Genomic DNA, 24,963 nt, shown 5'->3' with positions numbered 1-24,963 from the left:
CAGCTATTGTATGGCTACATTATCTTCATTTCTTTAGTTGTCGGGGAGGAATGTCGTCTCAACAATGATACCAGTGACACGATAAGGATCAATGTTAGATGCTGGTCGGCGGTCTTCAAGATAACCCTTGCCCTCTTTGCCAACATGACGTGGGATACGGATAGATGCACCACGGTTAGCCACACCATAGTTGAATGTACCAATGTGCCCTGTTTCATGTCGTCCTGTTAAGCGCTGGTCATTGTCCTCGCCGTAAACAGCAATATGCTCAAGGTGACGTTTAGCCATCTTGCCAATAGCCTTTTCAATAGCTTTAATACCCCCTTCTTCTCGCATTTCTTTGGTAGAAAAGTTGGTGTGGCAGCCTGCACCATTCCAATCACCCTGAACAGGCTTAGGATGAATCGTCACTGCAACACCAAAGTCTTCACTCACGCGATCCAAGAGATAACGTGCGGCCCATAAATGATCACCGCCTACAGTATTAGCTGATGTCAGCAAGATTTTTTTGATCCTTCTACTGTTTTTCCTCACCTTCGATCCCTTCACATGGCCCAACTTGGAATTCAAATTGACCAGGGGCAACTTCTGCATTGACACCAGAGATATTGATACCAGCATATAAACATGCACGATAGTGTGCTTCCACAATATCACGACCAAAGATTTTGCCTGCACCCACGCCACAGTAATACTTGCCCTATTCATAGACAATGAGTGTTAATAAATACCCCGAGGAATATGTATACATATACAATGCGTCATGCTGTACATGTTGATGTGCTTACCTGTGGCTCTGGATAACCATGTTGGGGCCATCCATAAGGCTTTTGGATCTGAGGATCAATGAACATGTACTCTTGCTCAATACCAAACCATGGATGTGAGTCGGCGTGAGCTTGCATGATCTTGTTACATGCGTGGCGATGGTTTGTTTTATGAGGGGTACCATCAGGATTAAAGGTTTCGCAAAGGACAAACTTGTTGTCACCACCACGGAATGGGTCATTGAACATAGCTACCGGCTTGATTAAAACATCCGAATCATGGCCTTCAGCTTGACCTGTAGAAGAGCCATCAAAATTCCATTCGGGTAAATCGGCAGCAGAGGTAGGGATCTTGTTCACGGTTTTTGTTTTGCTTCGTAATTGATTGAAACCATCGATCCAAACATATTCAACTTGCACTGAACCTTTTTGATCGAGATTAAGATACTTTGATAAGAGTGGGGCGTTTGACACTACAGCCATGATAAGCGAAAAGGAAAAGAGAGATGTTGATTCCGTTACGGCGTTGCTTTTTCTCTCGCCTTTTATATACATGCTACGATGACATGTTCACGAATCGAGGCAGTGGGGGATAATTTCTTATCTATCCTTTCCCTATCTCCCATGCACATATTTTTTCCGGGATATCCCAATGTTGCTTTGTTCCCCCATCAACATGGGCCCAACTCACATGATGCCTATCCATTTATATCCACTTGCAGAGGACATTCCAAAAGTGAAGTATACCAAGTAAGGTAAACAAAGATGTAATAACGACATGCGACTAGATCAGCTTGACTAAGATGCAAAGCTTAAATGTAAAAAGGCACGTTAACATGCTTTGTTGTGTCAATCATCATATAGCAAACATTCATTGATAGAGACAAGTTGTCTATTTAATCACGTTTTGTCTTCCGACGCAATGTAAGATGCTCATCTAAACTATCCATATCCTCATTTTTGTATCCCGTTGGTTGCTGTTGGTATAAGAACGCATTGACCACGCTGATGGGTATATCATGCAACTCGGGTGTCCAGTCATCTGGTCTCTCTTGATAGTCTTCTGTCATGACGTTGGCATGTTCATCTGATTGATCGATATTAGACAACCCATCAATCAAATTTCCTTTTTGATGTTCAACTGACCTGTGATGCAATGGAACGAGTCAAATGGTGCCGTGTTCATAAGATTGATGCTCATAAACGAAATGAAGATAAACCACACCAATGTCATCAACCAGATTGGAACCGCCAAAGCCCAATACCTATAGAAGTATATATCAACATCCCATGTAAAGGATAACAACATCGACAATCCTTACCGTTTAGGATAATAAGTAATCCCCAAGCTGTGAAGAATCTCGTCAGGTACATACGCCCAAATCAAGTAAATGCCTGGGTACACGCACACACCACCATGTAAGCAAACGCATAATGACGAATCATGTTCCCTTGATAGATACCTAATCCAACAAATGACACGAGATACATGACGAAACCATAGTATTCGTAGATCGGCGTCTTGTTTGTCATGGCAACAGGTGGGGCACGTTCCACAGGTGGCGGTATAGCTGGTACTCTGCATAATCCTCCATAAGTCACTCTTGCCAGATTTAACATGTTTTACCCTTAAAACTCACTCTGAATACGACCGAGGCCGATGTCCTTTGCGAGTAGGTGGATTGAACTCCATAATCTTGACTGGCACTGGAGGTCGCGTTGACTTTGTATGTCCATACTTTTTAGTGAGAAAGCTGCTAAAGGAGTTGCGTCGAACCAAAGGCCTAATGTACCCACGGCGTTAGTTACTACTCAAGAAGCAATGCCAGACCCTACTTGCACGCTACGTTCAGGAATTGGTGACGACGCTTGTTGACTAGAGCCACGATGCATGGTCATTGACTGGGGTCGCTTCGATAACGTTGCAAGCAATGCATAATTTACGAGTGCTGGTAAGGATGGTGTGGATCGTGAAGTCAATAGCGATGGCGTATCCTCGGGAGTCGAGTCATTGTTGCTATGGCTGTCATCAACAGTGCGGTCGAATCTGGTTCTTTTCATATCATTGAAGACGAAAGAAAGTAAGGCGGACTAATTAGGTTCTATCAGGCAATTATCAGCGTAGTAGCGGTGTCTCATTCAATAAAGCCCATCCATCTATCAACGAATGCATATCATGCACAAAGCTGAAAGGGTATCAAATAGTCAATGTGAATGGTACGATACTTAGATAGTGTCCTTTCAAACGGGGTTTTTGAATCAATGTCCTTGGAGTGTGTGAGGAGGATGATTTAATGCCATGTTACAATACAACAACATGCATGCTTTAGGACTACAACTATAAGGCGGTTTATACATGAATGGTTTTAGGTTGACGAGAAAAAATATCTTGTAATCAAAATAAAAGAGAATCAATGATGTCATTGACGCCACTCATCTTGAAAGGTCTTATAAAGGCGCGACATACATCATAAGAGGCACGACACTCGTGCGTAAGTCTCACTTTTTGCACGTCGCGCCTCTTGTTGGATGTCGCATCCTAGTGATTCCCTATTTTTATGCATGAACATCAAGGACTCAGGACCTTCTTTGTAAAGGTGCCCCACCAACCTATCACTTCATCATTCATTTTATCACTCTTTCGCCTCCTTTGTGTGGTCACAGAAATACCCACGCCCACCATGCAGATATAATAAACAAGGATGTTGTCGCCCATTTTGCTCCTAGTACCTCTTCTCTTTCTTCCGCCATACCACTCTTCTGATTGCCGACACCTTCAAAAGCCCTTGGTAAGTGTCATGGTGGATAGCACTCTTTGTAAGCGACCGATTTACTAATATCCACAATGATCTTTAGTGTCTCATTGTTATCGTACTTTCATTGACATTGTTGTCATTGTGATATTTGGCTCGTTTCTTAAGGTAAAACCTAACCATCTTGCTTGATGAAGAACATACTCACATCCCTTTCGATATAGCTACCTCCAAAGATCCATGGGCAAAGCTGGATTAGGCGGTATACTCGGCTACAGCCTGCATCGTGGTGGTTTGAAGGCTTCCCGCCGATGATCCAAATCATGAGCGCGACTTGCCACGTGGGGATATTAAAAATGACGGACAAGGGCATCTACATCTTGACCGAGGTGGCAAGATTTCAATATCCAAAATGCCTCAAAGAGATTCACAAAAACGGAATCCAGAAAGTTTTGGATAACATGATATTGATCAAGGTATTCAGAAAGAGAGTAGATAGAAAGTGGTCTTACTCATGGTCGAATTTATGTTAAAACAGGATTTGGTGAAGCACTCAAGGAGCTAAAGAAGGCAAGTCTTCGTGACAATGTGGATGGCATGAAGAACATCAGCAAAGACAAGAAGAAGAAGAAGAAGCCAAAAGCACTTGACTGGACCACCGATGTAATGTGGATCGAAAGTGAGGAGGAGGAAGAGGAGGAGGATGAAGATGAGGAGGAGGATGAAGAATAATAAAGTTGCTTTACACATTCCTTGCATGTTACCATCATCATGATACTCTCTCTATATTAAACACGACTTGTAGCATTGTGTCTTTTTTTTTGGGGGGTAGAAGTGCTTTCAGCACTGTAACAATTTCGTTGGTTTATTAATGAAATGGCGTATCCTGGGGAATGGTGATAGCTATCGCCATGACAACAATCGCTTATATTGAATTTCCGCTCCCGCTTGGACTCACTCAAGAGGTGCAGGTAGGTGATCTGAAGACTCCCTCTTTTTCCCTGTCCTCAATTAGGTAGGTTAATGTACACAATGTGGATGAAGACGATAGCCAGTTCGCTCGAGATTACGATGGATGCATACAATGATGGATGGATGATACAAAGAAGGATGGATGAATTCATCGTTTCAACCTTCCACGAGCCCACTTGACTTCATCAGGCAGTGCCCATTTCAGTCCTTCGATTCGAATGTTGACTTTCGACTTCTCTCTCCACTTGTTCCAATGTACCATTCACCAACACTCTTGCTAACGACTCTCTTTTTTCCTTTTCCTTTTCAATTTGTGGAATGCAGGGTTTTTATTTGCCATGGGTGGTATGTATTTAGACTTCAAAATATAGAGTGGAACTAGTATGCTAACGACGATTGTGTTCTATAGCTTACAAGTATCTTGAGGAGCTCTACCGCAAGAAGCAATCTGATGTCTTCCGTTTCTTGTTGCGTGTTCGCTGCTGGGAATACCGTCAATTGAACGTGTGCCATCGTGCTTCCCGTCCTTCTCGTCCTGACAAGGCTCGTCGTCTCGGTTACAAGGCCAAGCAAGGCTATGTTATCTACCGTATCCGTGTTCGTCGTGGTGGCCGCAAGAGACCTGTTCCCAAGGGTGCTACCTATGGCAAGCCTGTCAATGAGGGTGTTAGCCAACTCAAGTACCAACGTTCCCTTCGTTCCACTGCCGAAGAACGTGTTGGTCGCAAGTGTGCCAACCTTCGTGTCTTGAACTCTTACTGGATCAACCAAGATGCTACTTACAAGTACTTTGAAGTTATCCTTGTTGACCCCTCCCACAAGGCTATTCGTCGCGATGCCCGTATCAACTGGATCGTCAACCCTGTTCACAAGCGCCGTGAGGCTCGTGGTCTTACCTCCATTGGCAAGAAGAGCCGTGGTAAGGGCAAGGGTCACTTGTACACCAAGACCAAGGGTGCTGGCCGTTACTCCAACTGGAAGAGACGCAACACTCTTTCCCTCCGTCGCTACCGTTAAATGCGTCTTTGCTATTAAAAAGCTATCAAGCCTTTTTTTGTGCTTGTCGTTTGGTCTTTAATATTCGTACTGCTTTATTGGATGGATACACAATGGAAAGTGTTTAGGCAATGGATACTTTGAGATTGAGGATTTGGAATGGGTGGAGACACAATGTGTAGCTATTATCGGCATTGGGCTTAATTTCCTCGTTGAGATCATCTTCCAATACGTTGGTGATTGTGAGATGCTTGATATTCAAACAACTATGCGAGAAGACATCAATATCCTATGCTAGAATCACAAAATGAGGCATTCTTACCTTGTCAACTTGACACAAGCTTGCCCACCATATGCTTCATAGAGACGCAGGATCAATGTATCACCTTTACCATGATCATCTTCAGCTGTTTTGATCGTATCCAGAATCACTTGGCTTGGAGGATCCACTTTGAATAGGGAATCCAGCATAGATCCACCCTTGAGCTCATCGTCTTTCGCATAGCTACATGTCCACAATATCAGCCATTTCGTATGCTTCTCTATCCAATGATTCATATTACCGGAAAGAAAGAGGGACGTTGAACTCGATAGCTTCACGCACAACATTCGACCCATTGAAATGATGCTTGTGGGGGTAAATGGCATACTTGAACTTGTGCTCACCTATCATACCAACATTTGTCAGCGTATGCTGATGACTCGTATATGCCTTTAAAACAAACCCATATCCGCGTTCTCATCTGGTCCTTTGGGTGATCGCAACAATGAAAGCCGTTGGGTGTTCCCATGTGTAGCATAGCCATACTTGCAATTGTTAAGCAGAGCAACACCATAATTGGATTCTGATAAATCGGCAAATTTGTGTCCACAAACCTATATACAACGTTATCTTAGAATGAGGTCACATATAAAAGATCATTGTCAATTACTTCGAACTTGGCGGAATCGATTGTGCTGTTGTAGTGGGTGGGTCTTCTCAATGCACCATATGCAATCTCATAAGTGGCCTAGTGAAAATTAATAATGTCAATATGTATGTTCATTGTTTGGATCCGAACAATGACTCACGTGATCGCTCACGAGATCCCAAGGGAATTCTACTTTCTGTGTATCGTTGTCAGCGGCTGGCTTATAGCATAAAGATGGGAGGAAAGATTACCAGGAATTGATGACTCTCGTGCCAAGTAACATGGCTGTTAAATTCAATACGCTCTCCGATGCAAGTGATGCTGATTGTTTGCTCAATCGAACTCTTGTCAGAAATCCTTTGTGAAAACTGCAGCTCAGCCTTGATAGGGCCTTTGGAGACCACCTACGATAGCATTCAAGCAAACGAGTATTGGAATGAGAGCCTTTTTGCCAAGATGTGCCGAGCTACTCACCTTGAGATTTCCACTTCCTTTGACAGCTTTCCATTTTTGCAAATGGTAGATCTCAACTGTTGGAAAATGTGAGTATTATTTCCATAGCATAAAAAAGTGACATGTTCACCATACCATCCCAAGCGTCCCAGTAGATTGGCTATGAGCAAAAATGACCAGGTGAGTATATCAATCGATGCTTTGGATAAACATGATGAAATTTACGTACCACGTCCTCATACAGCTGAAGTAAGTTTCCGACACGCTTCTCTGGCACAAGTGGTTTTCTGTCATTGGGATTAGATGTCATTGTTAATAAAGCTTAGGGGATGTGCTTACCTTGCAGGCGTCTTCTTGTCAACAAGCTGTACAAGTTGACCTTCACCATTGAACGTCGCTTTAAGATTCACATTCTCTAGCACGAAAGTGCCATCCTCGGTTTGGTATGCTATGTCGTACGTATGAATAAAGTTAATCATATACCCAAACCCTGGGACAAGCCTTTTTTTACCTTTAGCACCATTGTCGTTTGCCGTAGCAATGAAATCTTGCGAGTGTGCTACATACCCAGCTGCACCCAAACCAGGTACATCACGCACTACATCAAGCTCCATGTAAGCCATATAGCTTTACCATGAATGACGTATACACATACCAATAACGTATTCATGTCCATTTGCTGTCCATTGCTGCCCAATCCACGATGTTCCCTTTGCAGGAACAGTGACCACCTCTGCACGTGTCCAAGGAAGCGTATTGAAGACCACCATGCCTACAACATAGCATTAATACCAGGTAGGGTACATGGATTTCTCATAGATCAATTGTGTGTACCTTCATGATCATGGGACTCGATCGTCTTCTCGCTTTGCAGTTGCATGATTGCTGTTTGTGCCTTATGTCGAAGGGATAACGCATCCGAAATGATCTCACGATGATGCTAATTAAAACAACAACGCAACCATTAATCATTTGCGAGGACACGTTGGCTGTGTACTTTATACATACCTTATGGACGTCTTTGTACGCCAACCCAATAGCTGATCCTGGTAAGCAATCATGAAATTGATTCAAGCATAACAACTTCCAAATATGGTCTAAGTCATCCACGGGGTAGTTATAGCTTGAAGTTTTGCCCAAGGACTTGGCGAGTAATGTTGCCATGACACCCAAAATCTCAACATCTCGCACCAAAAACTCGGATTTGCGATTGCCTTGTTTGACCAATGCCTGGCTGGTATACGTGCCACGATGAAATTCCAGGTACTACGATAAAAATGGTGAGCAGTGATATAAGCATTAAACCTTGATACTATATCCTACCAATTCTCCATTGTATTCTTGAAGGCCACGATCATTGGTAGCAATCCTTTCAAAAAATTGAAGCGCACTACTTGGCTTGCAAATAGGTAATCCATCCTGTAATTCACTCATTCTTATTAGCGTACAAGAGATCCACATATCACAGCATGTAAACCGATACTTACGACGTCGTTCACACGTCTTAATCGTTCCAGCATTTCAGGAGTAGGTCCTCCACCACCATCGCCATGTCCAAAACAAAGCAAGCTCTCGTTGGAATACTCCAGGTCATGATGTTTTGTTGCACTATGCATAGGCAGCAATCAGATAAATACCCCTCATGATACCAGTAATGGCGTGAAGCATACCATTTGTTCAATTCTGCAACGGTGACGGTAGCATTGTATCTAGTAGTATAGAAGCCGTGAGCATCATGTGACATAGGCGGATTCAGTAAAACTCACGTGTCGGCTGGTGTTAAGTGAGCCAAGATTCTCGTGCCGTCAATGCCGACCCAATAAAAGGTTGTGAGGGGGAATTTGTTGATGTTGTTCCAGGACAGCTTTTGGGTGAAGAAATAATCGCAACCGGAAAGCTTGAGGACTTGCGGTAGCTATGGATACGTAGTCAGATGATGAAATGAAATTTCTTCTATCCCCCCTACTACTACATCCCCCATTTCTTACCTGGGAAGAATAACCAAACGAATCGGGCAACCAAAAAATCTTGGTTCGTTTACCAAAGTGCTTGTCAAAGAAACGTTGCCTATACATAGACCATTATGAACCATGTTAATCCAATCGTTGAAGTCCATATGTATAAACATACCCAAGCAGCATTTGTCGGCAAAGCGATTCTCCACAAGGCATGTTTGTGTCTAAAAACAGAATTAATACCATCCATCGCTGAAGATTGATGATCTCCTTTTTGCTATTCAAAGTATACTTGCCATGTTCGACCCAGCTCTAAGATAAAAATAAGTCAGGGACACTACACGAATCTCGAAGCTATAATCCTTACCCCTCCAATAATCTCCCATTGTCCTGCTTTCTCCTTCTCCTTGATTCGATCAAACACGGTTGGGTATAATTCACGCAGCCATTCGTATTGTTGAGTCTTGCATACCAATAAGCATCAATGTCCTTTTGCAACTGGATTGGTATTTGCGCAACCTCATACCTGTGATCCGGTAAAGATGTATTCGGGATATCGGTCCATGAGATCCACTTGAGTCACCCACGATCTCGCAATCTTGCGTTTGGTCTCGTCATAGGGCCATAACCATGCCGTGTCTTTGATGTGAATGTAAATAGATTGCTACTCCCCTTGAGAATATAAAAGACCCACTTACCGATGTGACAGTTGCCAATAGCTGATATCTGATGTTGACCTTTTGGCGAGCCATTCTTGATTGAAAGAAACTGAGATGTAACGGATTTACATTGCTGGATCGATTTTGGATCATCAAGCTTGAACAAGTTGATAACTTTGTTGACAGTCCACAATGCTTCACGAGCTCTTGCTGTATCAGGGTTGGTGTCATATGCAATACCACGGATAATCCTGGATGGAAGAAAAAAGGGGAAGATGACCGCTGAATTAATAGGTTTGCATTGTGCATGTATTGTACAACGTACTCAAGGTCATGATACAAATCCTGCACTGGTGCATTGGGCACAACAAGGTCAGCCGTCTTGATTGAAAAGTAGCGATTTGGATCGGGAACCATAGCAGCATCACCAACACCAAACATGCCATTACACGCGGCTTCGATGTAAAAGGTAAACTTGTCACCATCCTTGGCATGATCCGTGAGAATGTATTCATGTCGTTGTTGATCCGCTAAGAGCGATAAAGAGAGAGATATTAGTAGGTAATCAATGCTACGTTGTTGTTGATGAGATTGGAATACTAACATCCACCCGTTAAGCTTTGAAGAGGCTCGCCATCCATTGACCATATCAATCCTTCGCAGCCCATGTCCCATTGGAATACGACTTTTTGGCCATCCAGAGATTGAGGGATAACAACGTGCACCTTGAACCAATGCGTCGCCCAACTTGGACCATACTTGCGATCATGTTGACCAACCTTTTCAAAAGTTTGCGTCACGGCGTCCTGTTGCGATTAGGAAAAAATGTTAGTAAACACGTAAATACGCCATCCAAGTTTTGTTTGTGCATGCCTTGAAAGGAATACGCTATACCAATCAAAATGTTAGACCGTTATTGTAATCATTGGCGAGGTCAAGTAGTAGGTGGTTTACCTTTAGGTCTGGAACGCTATAAACGCTGAGCGTGACATGAGGAGGACCACTATGACGATGCGTCCATAGACCATAATGGATACCCATTTCATAAAAGATGCTCCCCTTGAGCATGAAATTGTCGATGCGTGCTTTGGTGATATCGCGAGGAACACGCGGTGTGTGATCAATAGGAGGACCTTCCATAAGTTGTTGCTGTTGTTGTGTATGTGAAAGAGAAGGAAAAAAGAGAGAAATGCTTCCCACGAAAAAGAAAGATATGCATGAGCTCACACATGTCACGCGTTCAGGATAGCACAACAAACCATGCAAATGCTTGTATCCATTTTCAGTGAGTGCCCCACAATCATGTTCCGCGGTTTCGGGCGGGGTTTGTAGTTGCTGATGCAGATCCTTTGGATGGTGTTACCAATGAACAAAAGCGGATGAACCATTATCGTCGGCACAGCATGCTGCTGCTTAGGCAATAGAGGTGACTAGAATGAACAAGAAGGAAGACGATGGCATGAGCAATATGAACAATCAAATGTTAAGAGAGTTATCAACTTACATAAAAGGAAAAAGCGAGGGGATTCCTTCTTGTTTCTCCTTGTAAAAGCAAGACAGAGCCAAGCATGAGTTGCGATAATGCGTGAGCCCATTCGTTTGAAGCCCAGATCCACATCCAGTATAAAAGGAGCAATTCACCTACCCACAAAAACCTTCTTTTGTATATTTATGTTATTCAGCTCACAATGGCACTACAAAAACAAGAGCCAGTATCAATACTTCGAAACCCTGTACGTGTCTTTTACTCATAGCCTTGCCTAATTGTACTCACACATTGGCTGTAATGCAGTCCATTTCACGATCGGGACCATCTGAGAGCCATTCACAAGGAAAAGTGACCCGCATCGCTCTAAGCGAAGACGAAGAAGACGACTTTGACTACCAGCAACACCCCAATCAATATTTCTCTGACGAGGATGATCCTCCAGCGTTACCGATATCTGGACAAGCATTGGAGCTACTTCAAACTGAAAAGGCCGTGAAATCTGGATATTTGCTCAAGAAGGGCGAGAAGAGAAGAGTAAATTAACTCAAATGGCTGTTTACATCCTTTTGAAGTTTATTAATTTTGGTGTTCTTGTAGACATGGAAACGACGATGGTTTGTGTTGAGGACAACGAAGCTTGCCATGTACAAGGACAGCAAGGTAAAAGTTTTGGCAGTGTTGAAAAAACATCACCTGACAATCCCATCAACCCCTCATTAGGAATACAAATTATTGCGTATCATTGATCTACAAGAGATTCACAGCGTCGTCCATGTCACCAACAACAAATACAAATACATGTTCGCTATCAGCACACCCAAGCGAATGTTTTATCTCCAAGCTGACACGCAGCAAGAAATGGATGACTGGATCACGACACTCGAGAGGACAAAAATGGAACACATGGCCTTGGATCCCGATAATGACGATGCCACAAGTTCCCTTGTGGACCAACCATTCTCACACCAACGTCGTCGATCCTCACAAGGCAATACAGCATCATCATCAATCGATCATCCTCCACCACTACCACATCCACCACTATCATCATCATTACCCACCTCTACTACTACTACCACCACCACCAGACGCTTATCTAAACAACAACCTCCTCCACATGTAGCACCTGTTGATATTCCCAAAGCAATCAATTATCACCATCACGACTTATCAGCCTACTCACCAAGCCGTACTTATCCACTTTCTCCCATTTCCGATCACCAAGCGCATAGCTTCGCCACAGAAGGCTTGGCAAGCTCTGAAGATGATGAAGAATACGGTTGGAGGGATGAGATGACTAATGTCCATCACGAGGAGACAAGGAATCGAGTGCTTATGGAAGGATATTTACTCAAGTTGGGCAGGAACAAAGTAAGCAGCAGCAATCCTTACAATGTTGAGTCTTGGCACTAATGAGATAATTCATCGGTTATTAGGGTTGGCGTAAGCGATGGTTTGTGTTACGGACCGATACACTTTCCTATTACGAAGATGACAAGGTATGATGCATCTACCCAATCCTCAATGACCAATTGTATTCATTGTGAACGAAATAGGAATATGCACCCCATCGCATCATCCCATTAACACACATCATTGACGCTCTCGAAATCGAACCCATCAGCAAAAACAAGCGATTCTGTTTCAAAATTATCATCCACAAACGTAGCTACGTTGTCTGTGCAAGTAGCGAAGGTGAACTCGAATCATGGCTGAATGCTCTCAGTATTGCTATGCGACGTGCCAAGAAGGGGGAACAGCCACCTGCATTACAAAAGTTGGCCACTTGTACATCGTCCTTGGATGACGGATTCGACAATACAAGTCATTTGTCAGGCGTCAGCGGGGCAGGTGCCATTGGTGGTGCTGGTGGTGCTTTACCTGGACGAGCTCACACTCATACTCACATGGTGCGTGGTGCTTAATCTTATCATCTCTATTTCTTTATCCTCCCCTCCTCCTTATTTACTCATTGTAATCTTCTCCACTTCTCTCTTACCAACCTAATTCGTAGTCTATTAAACTTAGTCGTTCTTATTGCTTAACAAATGTCATTCATTGTCTTTTTTTATGTTGATGCATGCGACAATGTTTATTATGATGATGCTTAATATAATAATGCTTATTGGGTCTTTCGCTTCTTTCTCTTTTGCTCCACGTCTTTGACAAAGTACTCGCCACTTTCCAATTGCAAATCGATCTTTGATGGCTGTTGTGCGGGTGGGAATGGTGTGTACTCCTTCTTGGGTTTCTTTGGTACAGTCTTTTTGGGTTTCTTGACATTGCGTTTCTTGAATTGAGGCAGGAACCGGTCCCAGTTCTCATTTTGCAGCTTGGGATCCTTGGCCAGCTCACGTTTAATCATGAGTTCCTATATCCATCATCCTTTATCAGCTGACATGATCTCATTTCACCAGCAATCTCCCTTACCTTGATGTGGTAAATTGGATGGACATTCTTCATACAATCCAGCACAATCCGTCGAAGTTCTTTAAGACCCTGATAAGGACCCATAGCTGATACTGTATTGCCTTGCACCATCATGTAGCATTTTGTCAATAATTCAATAGCCTAACAAATGGATCATCGTTAGCTTTGAATGTATCCAAATACCCCCATTCCTCTTTTAACATTACCCTGAGTGTGTTGCCATTAGGACCGATTAATCGCTGTCGACGCTTGACAAAGCGTTCCTTGTTACGTGTAATGTTGCCAATCTTGATAATGTCACATGCAACACCATCCTCCAAAATCTTGACAGCCTACACATGGAGCAATAAGTATTTTGGTCGTCATGGATACACGGTTGCCTAGATACATTACCTGTGGGAAGGGTACACTTCTTGCAAGCAATTTGATCATGTCACGAGCTTTGAGGATAGCATAGGGATCGTAGGTTTTACGAGTAGTCTTGACAGTCATACAACCTTCCACAAGATCGAGCACACATGAAATGCCCTGTTATACAACGTTCAGCGAGCCCGTTCAGCATGAAATAGGTGGTGGCTATCCTTACATGTTTCTCGAGAGCTTTTGTCACCATAGGCCATACTTCTCGTAGATACTTTTCACGATATTTAGGAAAGAGTGTGGCAAACGAGGATTCTTCGGCAAATGGGCCTTTGATGTCTTCCGGCTTAAACTCGTCAATCTTCCAGTGATCGATATCATCGGTATCCCAGGCTATTTCAACAAGTGAGTCACCTCGATCGTCCAATGCAGCGATTTGCTCTATGCTTACGTTTGTCTTTACGGAATCGTTTGTTGGAGGGCTTGGAATCAGCTGTCTCGGCCATGGTGGGGCAAGTTGGGAGAAGTGGAAAGGATAAGAATTAAAAGAGAGCTCTAGAAAATTTGCAGCAGTGGCTGCCGTTGAACTCCAGCAGGTTACTGCATTTGGACATTTGCATATCCCGCATAATGATCCTCCTCGATGATCTTTTATTGCAAGTCTACCATCCATCTCAACCAATACCCAATATGGGTAGACACGCACATGGTGGTCCATTGTCTTACTGTTACAATAAAGTTGCATAATATTATTGAAGAAGGTCATTTCACAATGAAGCTAATGTACAAAAACAAAGAAAAGGGAATGGAGGATATCATTTTTGGGGAAGGGATTTTATAGAGATGGGGGAGAGAAGGGAGTAAATGTCAATTAGAAGCACATGAATTTACTCTTTTTGCTCATCAACTCTTCCATGCGGTGTTCAAGAATGTGTCGTGCCTTTTCAGCTTTTTCTTTGAGTTGACGTTCTTTTTCCAATGCATCCTCCAGTGATTGAATATCCTCTGCCGTTTTAGCAGCATCCGATTGTGCACTAACTTGGCTCCTCAAGTTTTGGATCTCGAGATGAGAAGCTTGTTTTTCACGTGACAAGACATCCAATTGCCGTTTTACTTCACGCACCGTGTGCTCCGATCTTGACAATTGGCATTCCAACTTGCCAATAACATCTTGATGGGCCTTGATATCTTGTTCTGCTGAATGCATCTTGTGACGTAATGATTGAATAATGCGTTCATAGCGCTCTGCAGTGGATGCTGAGCCTGCAGGATTGCTTTCATCCAACAATTCACTGATACTAGTAGTGGTGCCTGAATTCTGACGCTGTAACAAAGTACGCACAGGTGGTGAAGATGGAATGCGAGTAGGAGATTGTGGACGAGAAATAGGCGAAGATGGAGGTGAGGATGAAGAAGATGCTGCTGGAATAGCTGGTAACGCTGTAGGAATAGGTGGCAATGGATTGGATGGTGGTGCAGTGGGTGGAGGAAGCGAAGCGGTTGACATGAGTGATACACGAGGAGACGTGCTATTATTGTTGCCATTGCTGTTGTCGCTACTACGTTTGCTCTCAAGGTCTGTGGTCATTTGTGACGTGAGTTGTGTATTCTCTTGAGCAAGTTGAGCCACCTTATCCATCAAACGCTGCTGCTCAGTGGTGGCTGATTCTAATGCTTGTTCGAGAGAGGCGATTGTTTTGGCTTGATCCTTATTCTGCTTTCGGGTATGCTCCAAATCCTCAATAGCACGCTCGAATCGTACATCAAATTCATCCTCATCTTGACGCTTTGTTTGTTGTAGAGTTTGCAAACGAGCTTCGAGACCAAGAATAATATTGCGGATATCGCCTTCAGCGTCATCATCATCGACTTCTTCTTCTTCTTCTTCTTCACCATGTGGTTGCTCTGATTCCTTGTTCTTCTCTTGCTGCTGCTGCTGCTGCTGCTGCTCGATCAATTGCTTCTTCAATTGCTCGACTTGTTGTTCCAATGCAAGCTTTTCTTCCTTAAGCGTCTTGATCTCATGCGAGTGCACGTGCTGCAAATCCACCAATTGCTCATCAACCTTGACAACACGAACGTTTTGATGATTAATGCTGGAATCCACATACTTGACAAGCATATCAAGCTCATGCTTTTCTTTGCCAAGAGCAGCAATTTCACGCATAAGACCATCGATGGTTGACTGAGCCTCATCCAATAAACGAGCTTTTTCTTGATTCTCATGTCGTAGTAAGCTCATAGATTCCTCATTGGTTGCCAATTGTTGTTTCAGTACGTCCACAACTTGTGCATGTTGAGTAGCTTGAGTCATCAATCGATCAATCAATGTATCTTGAGTCTGCTCTACCGTCAACAATTGATCGAGTTGTTGTTGCAAATGGCCATTTTCGGTCAAACGCTGATTGATGTTTATATGCACAGATTCTGAAAAGGCATTGTGTTGTTGCATGATCTCATCAAGTTGTGCAGCGTGTCGCTCTTGAAGCATTTTTTCTTGGCTGGCAACCTTTTCCTCCATGGATGTTGTCAATTGATCCACGGCAGTTTGGTGCTCTTGCTTTGTCTCGCTCAATTGTTGCTCAAGTGAATCAATTTTACGTTGTAAAGATTCCTCCTTTGTAGTATCAACAACAGCAGGTGGTGGTGGCGGTATATCATTAGAGACGATACAAGTACGTAGCTGCTGGAACATGCGATCGATAGCAACCAGCTGATGATGCGGAGTATTGGTGCTTTCGGTATCATTCAAAAGAGCGTTGATCCTACGTTCGAGGGAAGCCATGTACATGCTGACAGCTTGTTCACGTTCAGTTGACAATGCATGTTTATGCAACAATTCTTGCTCCACATGTTTGTTGCGTTCTTGTGTCACTGTCACTTGATTTTGCAACTCCTCGATTTGCCGCTCCAAGTCAGCCACTTCAGGGATGGTAATTGTTGTCCTTGCCGAGGATGATGAGCGACAATGACCATCATCATCAGATGTATCGGACATGCTTGTGCTTGTAGATGGCGATATGGTAGGCATTTCAATCCACTCATGAATCCATTGTTCGATAGGAATATGAGACCATCGGTTGGCGTGTTTCAATTGTTGCTCAATCATAGCACGTGGGTACATTGTTGCATCAACACAAGCAATAACAGTAGTGAGATCATCAAGACAAGAAACAATGCGATAGGTATCATCCACAGCTGATCCCATTTCAACAAAGCTGAGCTGCGATTCTGTAGTCACCCATTCACCATTGTCGTCATCATGTCGTGCATGTTTCTCCATTTGTCCCACCATAGCCTTGACGTTGAGCGTGCTAATACGTCGCTTTGAGGATGAAAGAACCGATTCCTTCTTTTCAACAGTGGCAGGTGGTTTCTGGGTCCACTTTTCTTGTCGTAAATGAATCGTAAATATAGCATGTGACCATGATGACGACTCGCTGGCGCGTGCTGCTGCCACATCAAGGTTCCTGATCCATGACAACAAATGGTATTAGTATCACACAAAACAAATGCCATCGACAACAAACAATACTCTACCTGAGCACATCTCCTGTATTCCTGATTGTGGATTCGTCGTCATTTAATAACCTGACATTGTTGCCACCATGATCAAAACGAGTGAATGTGATACGAATGGTATATCGTGGGGATTTGCTAGAGAGATTTGGCGTTGATCCACGGCGTGCAGTTGGCAAGCCTGCCACTGAAACGGGTCGTAGTCGTGAAGGTGAAGAGGATCGAATGGATGACGAAAAGCTGGATGATGGACGTGGTGCACCATGATGGTTTCGGTGTACTCGATCAAACAAAGCATCGGTGGCTCGTGGGATAAGACCTGCATGTGGATCCAAGTTGGTTAGATTGAAAATTAAGAATAAAGCTATAATCATCTTATGTACCTTCGCTCTCTGGATTGGCGTTTCCTCCTTGTTCTTCCATCACGCCAGATCCTAAGGTATACGTTTTGCCTGATAAAGGATGGCCCTGTGTAACAACACGTCTTAGCAAAATGTAACCATCGCTAATTGTTCTTGTGTGTCGAAGCTTACATAGACCAACAGCGTTGCATTGCGACCTATTATTGTACACAGACATGCGCGCGAAGATATGCAGCATGATTAGCAATCGATGCACACATGACATTCCTGCTTGCATATGATTGGCACCAAACAACTCACCTTGGATAAGCTTGTCAACAAGATTAGATGCAACGCCTCGAAATAGTTGATCCTGGGTGCTGTTACTACCGAACACCCGATCGAAAGCATATGATTTGGCAAGGGTGGTGATATCGTCTGAAGTCGTCTTGTCCAAGGTTGGTCGAACGCGTAATACTATAATAATCATGTTGATGATGCCATGAGTGAGCCCACAATGCTGTTTTGGTGGATTGACTTTGACCTACCAGTTTGTGTGTTGTAGTTGAGTTTTGCCATAATGATTGGACAAGAGGGGGAAATAGATTAAAAGAATGAATGAATAAAAGGAAATGGTATATAAAAGAGAGTATATATGTGTGTGTATGTCCAACGACCTGGATACCAAGGCAAGACAACGAGGAAATGAAAGGAATGAATTTATTATTTTACTCGGAAAGGAGAAGAAAAGAGGAAAAGCGAATGAAATGGATGAGAATGACTTTCACAATCTTTTTTTTCTATTGTTGTGTCACTTTTGGCGGCTCAAGATTCGTACAGCATCCTTTGAATAGATATAACTGGCTCCCGACCATACGGTTGTGCCACCCACTGTCCACCTAAGGGTTACGCTCCGTTAATTAACGCGCTCATTTCTCCTTTTGCTGAATAAAGATAACACTCACTGTAGCGCTGTCATAATCTCAGTTGATGGTACTCCCAAAGCAGTGGATGTCAAGGACGCTGCCATCAATGCCAACTGTAATGCTGTATTCACCTTGCTAATCATAGTGGGTCGTACTTCAGCAGATGGAATAGAAAAATCAAAATAACGGAACAGCGTTTTCTATATAGCAACAAAATCAGCCCTCCGTCATACTGCGCCTTGTTGTGGTATCCATATCGTGATTATACTTACCGGCTCTGGTAACGAAATGTACCGATAATAGAATGCTGCAAGGACCAAACCCGCATCTCTGCCAAGGATTAAAGCTGCAAGGGGTACTACACATATGCATGTGTGTCATTAGCGTACACTTTCCCTGCATCCTTTCCTATCACTTACTTGGTATTACATGTTGTGCTGCCAGCGTCACTGTCATCACTGTCATGAGAGCCTTGTCGGCTGCTGGATCAATAATACTGCCAACCACAGTCTTGAGCTTGTACTTTCGAGCAATGTAACCATCCAGCTACATATACAAAATGATCATGCGTGAGATGGGGGTTGTACATACACTCTCACACATACACATCCATATACAAATCCTTACCATATCCGTGATACCAGCCAATGCAAACACACCCAATGCCAGCTGGTAGTCGTGTTGCATGATAAGATAACCAATAAAGGGAGCCGATACGATTCTTGAGAATGTCAAAAAGTTTGGGATGGTGTAAATGTTTTCATGCGTTGGGATGTTCTCTTTGAGCTGTCAAAACAAGTGTCAATAAGCGGACCCATTCAATCCAACCTTGAAGTACAAACCTTGTTGATGACAATCTTTGCATTCTCTGCTTTTTGCTTCAATTTGGTCGTCGCATTGGCATCATTTTCGGGCGTATTATTATTATGGTCATTGTTGTTGTTGTTGCTAGTAACGAGCCATCGACGCCAGGTCTTCCTGTCAATAGGCACACACATACAAACGAACAAGGTGTCAGGGACATGTACACATATCCTAATGCCCAAGCAACTGTATCTTACCCCACCATGGACCTGCATCGCAGAGAATGAGAGATAGGGCGCGCAATGTGGAATTGACATTGTTGGATCTTGGCGACTGGCCGAGGAGCTGGGCGAATGACGACTCTGCACAGTTGAATGCGCAAGGCTGGCAGCATTGTGTATACTCAAAGACAACCCGCGAAGCGTATACGTGTGTCTATAGTGTGCACCGTGAGTGGGGAAGGTATGCGTGTGTTTGCCTGAGGAACGGAAAGAGGGAAAGGAAAACAAAAAATACAGACATTGGCGGCGGGGTCAAGGAAATCAATGGCTCACATTCATCCCACTCCACAGATGCCCTTAACCACCCAGGGAATTCACTTGAAAAGTGATTTCGGATTTAACAAAGCGATGTAGCCTTCATAAGAGAAAAGAAGCACCAAGTCAACCTATCAAGTCAATGCAATACGGCATTTAACAAGTAGATTTCACCAGCAGCCAAGTCAATGATTTCGGTAGCTTGCAAATCATTGTTTTCGACATCGGCTTTAGCAGGTATTTGGAGGTGTCTATCATTATCTTGCCATGGAATGTCCCTGGGATGCGCATCCCATTTTTATCCTATGTAAACGAGGACAACTTGCATACATCAGCGGACCTTAATTTTCATGCCAGTCCTCGCATGTACTTGAGTGCGAACGCTGGCCTATTTCATTGTTTCACTACTCTTTCTTCCCCTTCCACAATCGACCATTGCTTTCTCTCCCTACTTCTGCAACATGTCCTCTTCCTGTGGATGTTATAGTGCCCTTTTTATTGTTGTCAAAGTCCAGCATAGTACGTTTGAAAAGTATTGACGCGTGTTTATGGCCTGATCCTCATCCCTCTTCTTGCTAATTCACAGCAGTCGATCGGCTTCTCCATTCTTATACACAAGCGAGCCTTGATCCATCTTGAATGGCCAACAGCAAGATTCCTTCTCTTCACTCTTCAAGGTATGTCGTGCCAAAGCACCCAATAGGTATTCATCCAAACCCATGATTATGCATATTGATGACAATGCTTACTATTCTTTCAGATGGCTTACTTCCTCTTTATGGCTATCACTTATTGCACGCGTTTGTGTGATATGAAGGTAAGCAAAGAACAAATCCCCCTTTCATGATGGTGACCAATGTTGCATTACTTAGCATTGCCTGAAGCAAGATCCAATCCTGTGGGTTCAACGTGTCATCATGTGGTGTTTTCGCTCCTTCATTTTGTTCCGCAGCACACAAGCGAGTTCCCGTCCTTGAATGACCTGCAGCAAGTTTCCTTCTCTTCCCTCTTCAAGTTGTGCAATGTCAAATGTGTCAAAAGGTATTTGTACAAATGCATCATTATAAACATTGACGATGGCACTCACTCATGCTCGTAGTGTCTTCAAATTATCAGCTTGCTTTGAAGGATATCCCGTTATTATATGGTGACAAGGTAAGTACAGAGCACCTCCCTTTTCAACTTACCTTTCAAGATGATAAACAATGTTTCATCCCTTATTAGTGGCTACAGCAAGATCTCATCTGGTGTCATCATCCTTTACGTTGATCCGCAGCAATCATTTGGCCTTGTCATTCTTACACACAAGCCAGCTCCCATCCGCTTTGAATAACCATCAACAAGTTTTTCCATCTTCCATTCCATTCCAAGATATGCCAATCTCGCACCAAAAGGTATTCAATCAAACACATGGTCAAACATATTGGTGACAATGCTAACGTATTCAAATGCCTGGTCTATTCTTCAAGGATATCATTGTTCTCGACGACGAGTTATCTTAAGATAAGTAAAGAATACATGCGCCTTGTACATCCTTCCTTGTTGCTAACTAATATCAAATCCAGCAGGAATACCTATCCCATGAGTTTTACCGTAGGTGGCCATCTATGATTGCTCGATTGTGAAAGAGCTTTCTTTACCTCTCCTTTGGCTGGAGGATCACCACTCTAGTTTGGGGAATGCCGGCTGGGGCGAGTTCCGAGGACCACACTTGTTTGTATTTGGGGAGGTGGTGAAGGCCAAGGATCCAGTGCAGGCAACTGTGTAGGGGCTAAATCAGTGGATGACCATCCTACGGGAAAGTGTCTCTGCGATCAAGAGCCAGGTATGTGTATTATCGTGGTTGATGACTGAATGATTCTGGTTGGCTGACATTGTTCTCATTGTGAATTTCCTGGGTGCGTAACTGCAAGTCCACTCCACCCCAGACACTACTTTATCTATGCGAGAAGTCCACAACATACATAATGACAACATTGTCTCATTTTAAATCATTAAAGGGGATGGGATTTCATTATGATAACATGATAAAGACCCCCAAAAAAAGGAGGGAATGTAAACCTCACTCTGCTGCTGATGATCTTTTATCCTGCATGTGTATGTAAAGGGCCAATCTTAAAACCGGGATGGGACATTTGGGTATGCATTTGAGCGATTTATGCTAGAGGAGCAAGTGCTCGATTTTCATGACATGCTTGCCTGTAATGTGAATTACATTAGTTTAATGCCTCGTGTGTCCCCATGATCCTTCATAATCACCTTTTTTACAGCTGCATTTCTGATGGATGCTATGCTTCTCTCGTTGTTCACGGCATCGTTCACATTGCGTGATGGGTCGTCCCTTTTTTCGTACTTGTACAAGCAATCGATCAGTATGATGGCACCGTGAGGATCGATGTCCCTATCCATGTATATACATTTAGTACACCCACAGCATAAAAGACTATAATAGTTAAAAGAGAAGATGTACCCTAATGCAGCCTAGAAAGTGTTAGAACATGTTTTTGGATATCAGTATCCTAGCATCATTAGTATACATACTTTTGCAAGAGTATTTGTTGCCGTTAATGACAATCATGATGGATGGCTGTTGGTTGATGCGGGGGTAATAGTAGTATGAGCAAAAGGAAACAAAAGAAAGAAGTTGCGTCATTTTCATAGGGTCCTCTTTTTGCTGCTCATTTGCATGGACCCATATCTTTTTGCCTCTTTATCTTCATTTGGCAAAAGTCCCTCAAAAAGCGGCATTACTGTACTCAGCAACAGCACGCCGCACAAATAAAAGCAGTACAAGCATTCTCAAAGAAGACATTTAGAACGATGATGGTGCGGCTATATATACCACATCATCAGCTGGGAGTAAGGTGGACGGGCTAAATGATGCTCAGCAATAGGAGGAGGCATACGTAATGGTGTGCTTGGCAAACCATTCGTATGTATTCGCTGTTGTATACATACATCAGCTGATCTTCACTTTGCTTGTATCATTCTTTGACATATGACACTAGCAACATTATTATGCATGTGCACACTTTAAAAGATGCGAATGCGTCATAAAGCAAAAAAGAACCCGCGGAACACTTGTTTGTTGACTGAGCATCGGTATATATCTATAATGAACCAAAGTAATGGTTCTCAATCATGCGTGCCTTGTAGCAAGGTAATGCTGATCCACACGGCTGGAGGAAAGATCCGATGGAAAGAATCCTGTGGGATAACCTTACGCCTTTAGAGAGGTGTCATACAGCTGCAATGAACCAATGGGCAATGATACATCATCCTTTGTGCCGATCTCGGCAAGCGACGGAAATGGATTTTGTAGCAAAAATCAGAGGTTGGCTGACACGAGCCACGTGGCACACGTCATTCTACGAATTGACTCATTGTTGAGCCGGAAAATGGAGGCACCCGCCCCGATGTCTGGCAAAACCCAGCAATGCCTCTCGACCCACTGATCATATAAATTCATGCACATGGGTTCAGCAATTACCTTATTCATACAACCACATCTACAATCCTCTCTTCTATTTCTCTCTCTTTTGATCCTTTCCTTTGATCTGATACACAATCATGCTCAAAGTTGCAACAACAGCCACCACCCGTGCATTTATCAAGAATGCTCACCCATCCCTTTTCGCAACCGGTGCCATTGGCTTGCGACATCAACAACGTTTTTATCAACCTAGCAAGCCGACACCCATGTCAACACCCGCTGATGACATTCCAAAGGACGTCCTTCGTGAAATCCAATCAACCCACCCTCTCCCAATGCGTGAAGAATTCATGGGGGATAAGAAGCTCACCACGCAAGAGTTGGAGAACCTAGACATTGGTCTTGACAAACACTACAAGCCTAATACCATGAGTGATCGTTTTGCCTATCGCCTCGTCAAGACTTTGCGTTTGCTTCCTGATACATACTTCCGAAATGATTATTACATGCGTGCTGTTATGCTCGAAACCATTGCTGCAGGTAATGATCGCATCATCAAATTCTTGATCTGATCTAACACTCACCTCTCTATAGTGCCTGGTATGGTAGGAGCTATGTTACGGCACATGCGCTCATTGCGAAACATGGCCGATGACAATGGATGGATTATTCATTTGCTGCATGAAGCTGAGAATGAGCGTATGCATTTGATGACATGGATGAAGTGCCTTCAACCCAGCCTTTTCAATCGTCTACTCGTATTGGGTGCCCAAGGTGTCTTTTTCAACAGCTACTTTTGGTTGTATGTCTTTTCTCCCAAGACAGCTCATCGCATGTGCGGTTATTTGGAGGAAGAGGTAAACGTTTATACGATGAATGCATTGACGTAGATCTGACGCAATAATGTCTATTTTCTAGGCTGTAGTCTCATACACTCATTTCCTTAATGCTATTGACAAGGGCGAGTTGGGTAATTCAAGAGCACCCGAAATTGCCATTGGTAAGTTTTGACATCGTCTCACCGTTGTCCAAGCATGGCTATTAACAAAACGATTATAGAATACTACAACCTTCAGCCAACTGCCACCATCCGTGATGTGGTATTAGCTGTGCGTGCCGATGAAGCGCTGCATCGAGATGCCAACCACTTTTTGTCCGATCGCATTTCGCAACACCGTGAAAACCTTCTAGATGATGTCAAGGAAAAACACAAAATGGAGCATCATCATCATGAACCATCTCATGCGCATTGATAGCCCACCATATCCTTCTACAATCTCAGGAGTAATACACCTCTCCTATGTATGTATATGATGTAGCTTTCCCTTTTCATTCAATTGTACAAAAAATTACTCGACTATTAGATAAAAACAACTGAAACAATATCTCTCGTCGTGAGGTAGATGTTAATTGCCCTCCTATGTAAACTCGATGGGTTTACGATATACCTTTTCCTGATCTCCATTGCACGATATTTTAGCAATCATACTTTAGATACGTTGACCATTTCAGGTATACTAACCAAACCATGTCTGATTGTGCAATACTGTATTGGGATAGCTCAAGTGGTTTGCTGAATGAAAGAAAAAGGTACGCTTGGGACCAGTACTAAGGCAACGGTTGTTGTTATTGGATTATACAATGTGAAAGGACACGCTT

The 24,963-nt window shown here is 43.3% G+C and overlaps 9 protein-coding genes across 9 annotated transcripts; 3 read left to right on the top strand and 6 right to left on the bottom strand.

Annotated features, from left to right (window-relative positions):
* Nucleotides 1-33: 33 nt before the first annotated feature.
* O0I10_011673 (uncharacterized protein) lies at nucleotides 34-1,250 on the bottom strand (the record flags this gene model as incomplete). The annotated part of the gene is made up of 3 exons (XM_058491637.1): nucleotides 34-476; nucleotides 535-700; nucleotides 789-1,250. The coding sequence occupies 3 exons, from the start codon at nucleotides 1,248-1,250 to the stop codon at nucleotides 34-36; spliced, it is 1,071 nt and encodes a 356-aa protein (XP_058337580.1).
* Nucleotides 1,251-1,663: 413 nt separating this feature from the next.
* Nucleotides 1,664-2,828, bottom strand: O0I10_011672 (uncharacterized protein; the record flags this gene model as incomplete). Its single annotated transcript, XM_058491636.1, has 6 exons — nucleotides 1,664-1,854; nucleotides 1,914-2,032; nucleotides 2,090-2,162; nucleotides 2,231-2,346; nucleotides 2,408-2,551; nucleotides 2,608-2,828. The coding sequence occupies 6 exons, from the start codon at nucleotides 2,826-2,828 to the stop codon at nucleotides 1,664-1,666; spliced, it is 864 nt and encodes a 287-aa protein (XP_058337579.1).
* Nucleotides 2,829-4,830: 2,002 nt separating this feature from the next.
* Nucleotides 4,831-5,509, top strand: O0I10_011671 (60S ribosomal protein L15; the record flags this gene model as incomplete). The annotated part of the gene is made up of 2 exons (XM_058491635.1): nucleotides 4,831-4,837; nucleotides 4,902-5,509. The coding sequence occupies 2 exons, from the start codon at nucleotides 4,831-4,833 to the stop codon at nucleotides 5,507-5,509; spliced, it is 615 nt and encodes a 204-aa protein (XP_058337578.1).
* Nucleotides 5,510-5,612: 103 nt separating this feature from the next.
* On the bottom strand, nucleotides 5,613-10,606 carry O0I10_011670 (uncharacterized protein; the record flags this gene model as incomplete). The annotated part of the gene is made up of 27 exons (XM_058491634.1): nucleotides 5,613-5,754; nucleotides 5,811-5,993; nucleotides 6,052-6,154; nucleotides 6,214-6,364; nucleotides 6,421-6,498; nucleotides 6,560-6,595; nucleotides 6,651-6,803; nucleotides 6,874-6,929; nucleotides 6,988-7,012; nucleotides 7,082-7,139; nucleotides 7,192-7,300; nucleotides 7,364-7,450; nucleotides 7,508-7,624; nucleotides 7,687-7,792; nucleotides 7,861-8,118; nucleotides 8,176-8,271; nucleotides 8,340-8,460; nucleotides 8,523-8,561; nucleotides 8,619-8,767; nucleotides 8,841-8,919; nucleotides 8,983-9,119; nucleotides 9,175-9,270; nucleotides 9,334-9,446; nucleotides 9,506-9,717; nucleotides 9,792-9,996; nucleotides 10,071-10,272; nucleotides 10,421-10,606. 27 exons carry the CDS (start codon nucleotides 10,604-10,606, stop codon nucleotides 5,613-5,615), a joined length of 3,297 nt encoding a protein of 1,098 aa, XP_058337577.1.
* Nucleotides 10,607-11,154: 548 nt separating this feature from the next.
* O0I10_011669 (uncharacterized protein) lies at nucleotides 11,155-12,880 on the top strand (the record flags this gene model as incomplete). Its single annotated transcript, XM_058491633.1, has 6 exons — nucleotides 11,155-11,199; nucleotides 11,259-11,489; nucleotides 11,553-11,615; nucleotides 11,676-12,326; nucleotides 12,392-12,454; nucleotides 12,512-12,880. The coding sequence occupies 6 exons, from the start codon at nucleotides 11,155-11,157 to the stop codon at nucleotides 12,878-12,880; spliced, it is 1,422 nt and encodes a 473-aa protein (XP_058337576.1).
* A 197-nt stretch (nucleotides 12,881-13,077) lies between these two features.
* On the bottom strand, nucleotides 13,078-14,251 carry O0I10_011668 (KRR1 small subunit processome component; the record flags this gene model as incomplete). Its single annotated transcript, XM_058491632.1, has 6 exons — nucleotides 13,078-13,326; nucleotides 13,386-13,526; nucleotides 13,592-13,717; nucleotides 13,779-13,913; nucleotides 13,972-14,138; nucleotides 14,197-14,251. The coding sequence occupies 6 exons, from the start codon at nucleotides 14,249-14,251 to the stop codon at nucleotides 13,078-13,080; spliced, it is 873 nt and encodes a 290-aa protein (XP_058337575.1).
* A 365-nt stretch (nucleotides 14,252-14,616) lies between these two features.
* On the bottom strand, nucleotides 14,617-18,184 carry O0I10_011667 (uncharacterized protein; the record flags this gene model as incomplete). Its single annotated transcript, XM_058491631.1, has 6 exons — nucleotides 14,617-17,215; nucleotides 17,286-17,583; nucleotides 17,648-17,732; nucleotides 17,798-17,823; nucleotides 17,927-18,082; nucleotides 18,154-18,184. The coding sequence occupies 6 exons, from the start codon at nucleotides 18,182-18,184 to the stop codon at nucleotides 14,617-14,619; spliced, it is 3,195 nt and encodes a 1,064-aa protein (XP_058337574.1).
* A 232-nt stretch (nucleotides 18,185-18,416) lies between these two features.
* Nucleotides 18,417-19,729, bottom strand: O0I10_011666 (uncharacterized protein; the record flags this gene model as incomplete). The annotated part of the gene is made up of 7 exons (XM_058491630.1): nucleotides 18,417-18,504; nucleotides 18,571-18,731; nucleotides 18,804-18,889; nucleotides 18,951-19,077; nucleotides 19,159-19,317; nucleotides 19,374-19,509; nucleotides 19,593-19,729. 7 exons carry the CDS (start codon nucleotides 19,727-19,729, stop codon nucleotides 18,417-18,419), a joined length of 894 nt encoding a protein of 297 aa, XP_058337573.1.
* A 3,712-nt stretch (nucleotides 19,730-23,441) lies between these two features.
* Nucleotides 23,442-24,557, top strand: O0I10_011665 (uncharacterized protein; the record flags this gene model as incomplete). The annotated part of the gene is made up of 4 exons (XM_058491629.1): nucleotides 23,442-23,844; nucleotides 23,899-24,161; nucleotides 24,223-24,304; nucleotides 24,364-24,557. The coding sequence occupies 4 exons, from the start codon at nucleotides 23,442-23,444 to the stop codon at nucleotides 24,555-24,557; spliced, it is 942 nt and encodes a 313-aa protein (XP_058337572.1).
* Between the last annotated feature and the right edge of the window lie 406 nt (nucleotides 24,558-24,963).

The sequence above is a fragment of the Lichtheimia ornata genome, assembly GCF_029851405.1.
Source record: "Lichtheimia ornata isolate CBS 291.66 chromosome Unknown scaffold00097, whole genome shotgun sequence".
In the NCBI taxonomy this organism is placed as follows: Eukaryota; Fungi; Mucoromycota; class Mucoromycetes; order Mucorales; family Lichtheimiaceae; genus Lichtheimia; species Lichtheimia ornata.
The sequence above is the reverse complement of the archived record's forward strand: the minus strand, read 5'-3'. Positions and strand labels throughout refer to the sequence as shown.